Below are 7,525 nucleotides of genomic sequence, written 5' to 3'. Positions count from 1 at the left end.
GAACCTGTGGAGAGGGGAGATGGCTCCCCTCAGTTACCATAGTTGTGAGTGTGGGGGCACAGAGGCAGGCTGAGGAATGCCTCTACCTCAGAGCCCACCCTTGGAAAGCCCCATCCTGAAATGCATCCCAAGCACCTCCTTCTATCTGTCCTAGACTTTTTTTTTTTTGATGTAAATTTATTTATTTATTTATTTTTGGTTGCGTTGGATCTTCATTGCTGCGCACGGGCTTTCTCTAGTTGCAGTGAGTGGGGGCTGCTCTTCATTGTGGTGAGCGGGCTTCTCATTGTAGCATCTTCTCTTGTTGTGGAGCATGGGCTCTAGGTGCGCGGGCTTCACTAGTTGTGGCTCACGGGCTCAGTAGTTGTGGCACGTGGGCTCAGTAGTTGTGGCGCACGGGCTTAGTTGCTCTGCGGCATGTGGGATCTTCCCGGACCAGGGCTTGAACCCATGTCCCCTGCACTGGCAGGCGGATTCCTAACCACTGAGCCACCAGGGAAGCCCTGTCCTAGACTTTTAAAAAATTAATGTTAATTTGAGATCCAAGAACTATTTCTAAGCACTTTATCTCTATTCCTTTTTATTCTCACAATTCTGTGAAGTAGGTACTATTTATATAGCCCTTTCATAGTTGGAGAAATGGAGGTAGAGATTAAATAATGTGCCCAAGGTCAGATTTCAGTTCTCACTTCTTGGGACATTTGGGAGTGAGTGTTGGAACCCCTGTATCTCAGCCCAAGAGTTCTGTGGTCATAGCAGAACTTTCATTTCCCCATTTCTTGTCCCCAAGTGGTGACCAAGTAGCCAGCCCTGGCAGCTGGAGTTGGTGAGGGTTCCACACACTGAGGGAGTTATCCCCTGGCCTCCTGAGCCTCAGGTTCCTCCCAGAGTAGATCACAAGCAAAGGCAAAGGGAGACCAGAAGGAAAAGAGGAAGGAAGGGAGCTTTGGGGGACCGAGGTCCTTAGTGGACACTGCTTTGTGCCTGCCCAGATCTATTCCCCTTCCTCTGTGACAGCACCCCAGTTTTCCTTTTGGAACTCACCTTTTCCCTTTACTCAATCCATGGGGTGCTGATGGGGCTATATGGGTGGACATGTGACTCAGGTCTGGCCAATCAGGGAAGGCCTTACCCCCAAGACAAGCTCATGAGAGTAAATCCCTGCGATTTAGCAGGAACTACTAGGATAGAGGTGTGCTTTTTTTCCACTGGGGTAGCACTACCTGGTAGAATGTATTTTGAATACTGGAGGCCATCTTGGCATCACATGGAAGAGCCCATCTGAGAATGAAGCCAACCGGAGGAGGGTAGAGACAAGAGATGGTGTGATGGGTAATTTTATGTCAACTTGGCTTGGCCATAGTACCCCAATATTTGGTCAAACACTTCTGGATGCTGCTGTGAAGGTATTTTTTTAGATGAAATTAACCTTTAAATTAGTAGACTTTGAGTAAAGAAGATTATCCTCCATAATGTGGGTGGGCCTCAATCAGTTGAAGGCCATAATAAAGAAAAGACTAATGTCCCCTGAGAAAGAGGGGGACAGATTAACTTCAGACTCAAGCTGCAACATCGACTCTTCACTATGTCTCCAGCGTGCGGATCTGCCCTGCAGATTTTGGACATACCAAGCCCCATAATCATGTGAACCAATTCCTTAAAATCTCTCTCTCTCCCCGTGACAATCACAGATGGCCAGAACAGATTCCTGATGTCATTGTTTTAACACTTGGATCCAGACAGACCTGACATCAAATACCCCTGGATTTGCCGCTTAAGTGGTCATCTTGAATCGGGTTTCTGTCACTTATAACCCAAAAGGTCCATCTCAGGAGAGAGCAGGAACTCACACTGACTGAGCTCTGGTTCCATGCCAGGCCCATTGCTCCCCTTTGACAGTTGACCTGAGCCTTAAAGGATGCATAGAAGTTCACATCGACATGAGGAGGACGGGGTAGAGTGAACGTGTGCAAAGACACAGGGAAGGGATGGAGCACAGCAAGCTCAGGAAACCAAGTTCAATGTGGCGGACGTGAAAGAAGCGATGGGCAAGAGACTGGCCTGGAGAAGTTGTCAGGGCCCAGGTGGTACAGGATTTGAATACCAGGTTGGGGAGTTTGGACTTTGTCCCGAGGCCAGCAAGGGAGGCGTTGGAGAGTGTTAAGCAGAGCAGTTATATGACCTGACTCAGGCTTTTGTTAGTTCACTCTGCAGTGTGAAGCACACAGGATGCAGAGATAACAGAAGCAGAGAGGAATTATTTTATGGCTGCAGTTTTTCCTGGTGCTCCTGAAATCATGTTCTATGCATCATTTCCCTCTCATCTACTCGAAACAGTAAAGCGCAGTGGTTAATGACATGGACTCCCGGAGCTACCCTGCCCGAGTCTACATCCTGTCTCTGCCACTTACTATCTACTTAACCTCAGGAGTGTCACTTAAGTCTTAGTGCCTCAGTTTCCTTAGTGAAAATAGCATCATTGTCCACCTCTTGCTAATGTCTTATAATAATTGTCACTGCATGTTTAGGGCTCAGCATAGTGTTTGGCATATAGCAAACACCTAGTAGTTAATAGCACTCTTACCTTATTAAGGCCAGAGGGTGGCCTCCTGGGTTGAAAACCCCAAGCCTCAGGAGGCCAGCAGCGGCAGGCCTTGGCTCTCTGCCCTTTCCCTGTGCCAGCCCCACCTGCTTTCCCCAGGGCCCGCGTCTGTCCCTCCAGTTCTCATAGAGGCATGGCCAGCCCAGGCCCCAGGGAGCTGGGAAGGGTCACTGAAGGGACAGGAGGAGAAAAGGGCCTTCAGCTCTGGAAACAGATTCTTCCCCAAAACTTAGGCTTGGGAATTAGGCTGGAATTGGGTGAAAACCAGCTTCCCAGCCCTGCACAAGCCCAAAGAGGGTGTCCTGGAAGCACAGAGGCTGTAAACTCAGCCCTTCACTCCAACTTCCAGATGTAGAGGTGAGAGGCTCAAAGCAGGCTCAACCCCAGGGATTGGCTCTGGGAAACAACTTCAATGAGATGGATAAAATGCTAAAAGTTCAGAGTTAAGGGGCATCCTTGAATTCCCAGCCTTTTTCATTGTTGTTGTTTTTTTTGTTGTTATTCCCCCACCACTGTGTAGTGCAGTAGAAATGGCAACTCTGCCACCAACTTAGGGGGACCCTGGACAAGTCACTCGCTGTTTGGTCTCAATTTTCCTGAATTTCCAATAACAGAGGTTGGAATCGAAGGTGGCAAATAGGGTTCTTCTTTTGGGCCAGACCTGATCAGTTTTAATGGCTGCCTGGTTGGCTGGTTAGAGAGAGTGCTGGGATTGAAGGAGTGATGTCTGCCATGTGTGTGCAAGGCAATGGATGGTGTGTGGGCCGTCCTTGGCCTGGATGGGTTTTTAGTCCTGAGTACTCAGTCTTGGCACTGAGGTGGATTCCCATGTCTGGCCCAATCCCCCAGGTGGACTCTGGCCCAGTAGTGCCCCTCATGGCCCTCACAGAAGGCCAGGTACTGTTTTAGGCCCCACCTCTATACACATTCTCTGGACCTTTCCACTTAAATGGTTAATGCCAATGTCTGCTGGGTACTTTGGGTTCAACATGGAACAACCTTCCAATACATGAGAATTGGTTTCCTTGAAGATAGTGAGAGAGAGTCAGGCCTTGTGGAAAAGGAAGCTGAAGCCTATAGTTGTCCCTGCCTCCTGCCAGCCCTAGGTGACCTAATGGCTCAGGACTTATGTCACCCATGTCCCCAGCCTCTCTTTATTCCCTTCCTGCCCTGCCCAGCAGCACACTTTCCTGGCTTTTCTCTAACCAGGAGCGCAAAGCCCTCTTTATTGTCCCACTCATCACGTCTTGACAAGCACTGATAGACTCATTGACTCTGAGGTGCCAGTAACTAAGAGCTGGAGATGAATTTCAAATGGTAAGATTCCAGGCCTCCATGAGTTGAAGGTCTCAGCAGCAGTATTAGTAGGTCACACGAAGAGGTAACCACTACTGATCAGCAGGACGTGAGTTGTTCAATTGTGGGAAGAATTGTCCTGCCAACGGCCTAAAAACGGAGACATTCCAGTGAGGGTTGCCCTGCCCCATACAGCATAGAGTGGAAGAGGGTACGGGCTCCTGAGCCAGAGCACCTGGGTTTTGAATACCAGCTCCACTACTTCCTTACTGTGTGACCTAGTGAAAGTCACTTCACCTCTTTCTACCTCAATCTTCTCTTCATAAAATGGGGTTGGTGATAAGAGCAGTCCCTACCTTGTAGAGTTATTGAGGGGAGTAGGTGAGCTTAGCATAGACCAGTACCTGGTGTATAGCTGATGCCATCTAAGTGTTGGCTGTTATCACTGGGCTCCTTGCAGGGGCCGTGCACCAATCCCAGTCACTGCAGTTTGAGATGGCAGGGTCCAGCCCAGGGCTGGCACATAGGAGGTGTCAGCAAATGTGAGCCCCCTCCTTTGACCTTCACTTTGGAATTGTCTCCAGAGCCAGGTTAGGAGCCAGATAAGAAAACACAGACTTCCTCAGCACGGCTGCTATCTCTGCGAGCCAGCTATTAGGAGGTCGTTGTGGCTTTGTCTCTACTGAGATCAGAAAGTCCAGCAGTTTCTCCCTCTCTCCTTCTTTCTCTCTCTGCCCCTCCCATTGATCATGACTTGCTACCCACAGTCCCTGTTGCCTCAGCAGCCATGTTGGGTGGGATGTGACCCCACGCCCCAGCCACAGCTTATTGGACCTGGGATTGGCCCCTTCCCCCAGGACCGCCCACTCAAGTGAGTTGGTCCAATCAGATTCTGCCTCTGGAATCTGGAATTGGGAAATGGTGGTGGAGCTACAGCTGAAAGGTCATCTAGAATTAGGTAGAAGATTGTGATGGCTATGTTTAAGGTGAGCTCTGAGGATGCTGGTGGCAGAGATAGGAAGCCTAAACAGACAGAGCTGCTCCTCTGAGACACCTTAAATCAGAATCACCTTCCACTTCCACTTCTCAGGAGGCCTGGGAACCCCGTCTCCTCATCTTGGATCCCCATGAGATGCCTATACCGACAGACCCCTCTCTTCCTTGGAGCCAGCCTGAGAGCATCCCTGGGCCCTGTAACCAGGAGGGCTTTGACTTACTCCCTGCCAGCCTCTTGGAGTTACACTCTCCTGCCTCAAGCCCTTGCCTCCTTCCATGAGGTTTTGCTGGATGTAATTTCATGGATGGAGTGGACCTCCTGCAGCTCCCTTGCTTACATCCTGTCTTGGTGACCTCAGGAAAAACAGCTGTAACCGTGCTGTGAGAGAAACTGGGGCCTCACACCCTGAGGTGACCCTCTGGGGCTCCAACCGTCAGCTGCACTTTCTGAAAATGAGTAAAGTCCCTGCCACATGGACTTCATTTTTTGCTTCATGTCCTTCTGCTGAGAAGACACTGAATAGCCCAGCCTGTCTCCTGCTGCCCTAGCCCCCTGCTCCAAGGCAGCCCCTGGCTGTTTGAGCATGTCCTTCGTGTCACTCCCAGATCCCAGATCTGTTTCTCACTCTTGAATAGGGGCCAAAACTTCACGATTTTGAATTTGACAGCCTTGAATCTGCTGCCCAAATCCACACTCACTCCCATAAGCTGGAAAAGAAGTCTGTTTATTTTATTAATGAGTTCAGAGTAAGATTGTGGCATCAATCTTAGCAGCAATGAGAGCAGGAGAGAGAGGAGAGGGTTGGAGAGGGATAGACCCAAGAGTCAGGTCCTAGCAGAGTTCAAGGGAGAAGTCTCCCAGATTCACAAAGCCAGAGGAATGACAGGAGAGTCTAGATCACAGGGGCCTCTTCAGAACGGTTAGCTGCTCCCTCCCTCCATGCTGGACTTCAGAGGGGTGGCCCAAAGTGTTCCTATGCAGCCCTACTTCAGGGCCAGAGGGAGTCTGCAATCCCTGGGTGCTGGCTGTGGGTTTCCAGGGTGTCTGCAGGCTGCGGTGGCTCAGCTGGCTCCAGGCATGGTGTCCAGGAGGGTGGGTCCAGAGCTCACTGGCTTCTACGGGTGGGTTTGGTTTCTCCTCTGAACTTCAGAAGAAGGTCCTGTGGAGAAGAGGAACAAAGCAGGAGGGTGCAGGTCTTGTGGGTGCGCACTCAGCCGAGGGCAAGGCCGACGAAAGGGAGCACATCCTGCCCCTTGGAGGCACATGGCCTTGTCGACCTCTGGATGCCCCTCTTGGTGCAGGCCCCAAGCAGCCACACCCCAGCCATAGCCACAGCACACAGGAGGCCAGGGAGGGTGCAGAAGGGACACCTGGGATGAGGTAGGAGGGGACCAGAAGGCAAAGGCACTGAGGTCCCTCACAGAGCAGATGACAAGTGATAGAAAACAAAGGGCCCATCCCAGAAGCCAGAAGCCACGGCCTCAGTTGAGGCCAACTGTCTTGGGAGCATGAGGCCCTAATATTTTGAGAAACTTGCAACAGAAAAGTCAACATGTCCAGGCTTGGGTCTGCCCCAGATGCTGCCAGCTCTGGGCTTTAGGCCACACCAAACACCAGTTTCACGGCCACCTACCAGCTCTGTCCATGGGCACAGCCCTGTCACAGGGCAGAAAATACATCCCAAAGCTGGCCTCCACTGTGTCCCACAGATAGAGTCCAGAGTCAATGGAGAGAGAAGGCACAGAGGACAGTTTGGTCTGAGCAGGGCTCAGCCACAGCAGGTCACAACAGGACACGGACAACTCTGACAGGCCAGTCCTGGTTCTCTGGACCAGCTTTAATTGCCTCCTAATTGCCCTGGCTCTGGCCAAGCATGGCGGCTTTGTGGAGGTCCCAGAGGGTGGGGCTGACAGGGAAGGGGAAACCCAGGCTGTGCTTCCTTTGGGTTCTCCCAGACCATCGTGCCTGGTTTGAGGCACTGCCTGTGCCCAACCTAGAATGGCACTCACTGCTCTATCCTGCTCATTGGGGTGCTATGTGGGATTCCAAGGCAGATTCCAAGGGCTGTGGTGAGTCAGGACACCCAGGTCCCAAGCATGCCGCACACTGGGCTCTGCTTGGCTTCCCTGAGCGGGAGGGCCTTTGAGTCCAACAGAATTCCAGCGTCACCAACAGCAGGCCCAGGTGGCACTTCAGGGATAGCGAATGCCCAGACACCAGTCCCAAGAACCTGCGGACAGCATGGGCAGCAGACAGCCACAACGTGCAGCGTGGACAGACGGGGCCCTGCAGCCCGCCTGCCTATTCACCGCGGGGGTTGCCAGGCTCCAGCTGCAGGAGGAACCCGTGTCTAAGCATGGGAGCATTGTCTCCAAGGAGCTTTCGGACCGGCTGGGGGCTTTCGGCTGCAGAGGAGGGAAGAGAAGAGCTACATACGCAGAGCAGAGCGGGAAGCACAAAACAGGACTTGGTTATTCCAGGCAGAGCTCCACCGGACCTCTCCCTTCACTTGGCTCCTGCCTCAGGTCCTGCCTAGGCCCTGGGTTCCAGAATTAGTTGCTACAAGGCCTTGATTCCTCTAAGATGTACACAGGACTCAGCCTCTGCTGGGAGGGGGAGTGGGTAGGCAC

General features: G+C 51.8%; 1 protein-coding gene across 4 annotated transcripts in view; it reads right to left on the bottom strand.

Annotated features, from left to right (window-relative positions):
• Positions 1-5,598: 5,598 nt before the first annotated feature.
• USH1C (USH1 protein network component harmonin) overlaps positions 5,599-7,525 on the bottom strand; it is a 52,434-nt gene continuing 50,507 nt past the window's right edge. For all 4 annotated transcript variants that reach the window (XR_010841355.1, XM_059068819.2, XM_067038129.1 and 1 more), the window contains one exon: positions 5,599-6,054. Coding sequence is in view for 2 of the 4 variants with exons in the window: in XM_059068819.2 (XP_058924802.1) it covers positions 6,042-6,054 (13 nt within the window). In the remaining 2 variants the exon portion in view is untranslated. The remainder of the gene's footprint in view (positions 6,055-7,525) is intronic.

Source organism: Kogia breviceps, chromosome 7, assembly GCF_026419965.1.
Source record: "Kogia breviceps isolate mKogBre1 chromosome 7, mKogBre1 haplotype 1, whole genome shotgun sequence".
Classification (NCBI taxonomy): domain Eukaryota; kingdom Metazoa; phylum Chordata; class Mammalia; order Artiodactyla; family Physeteridae; genus Kogia; species Kogia breviceps.
Note: the sequence above shows the minus strand (reverse complement) of the source record. Positions and strands in the feature narration are given on the sequence as shown.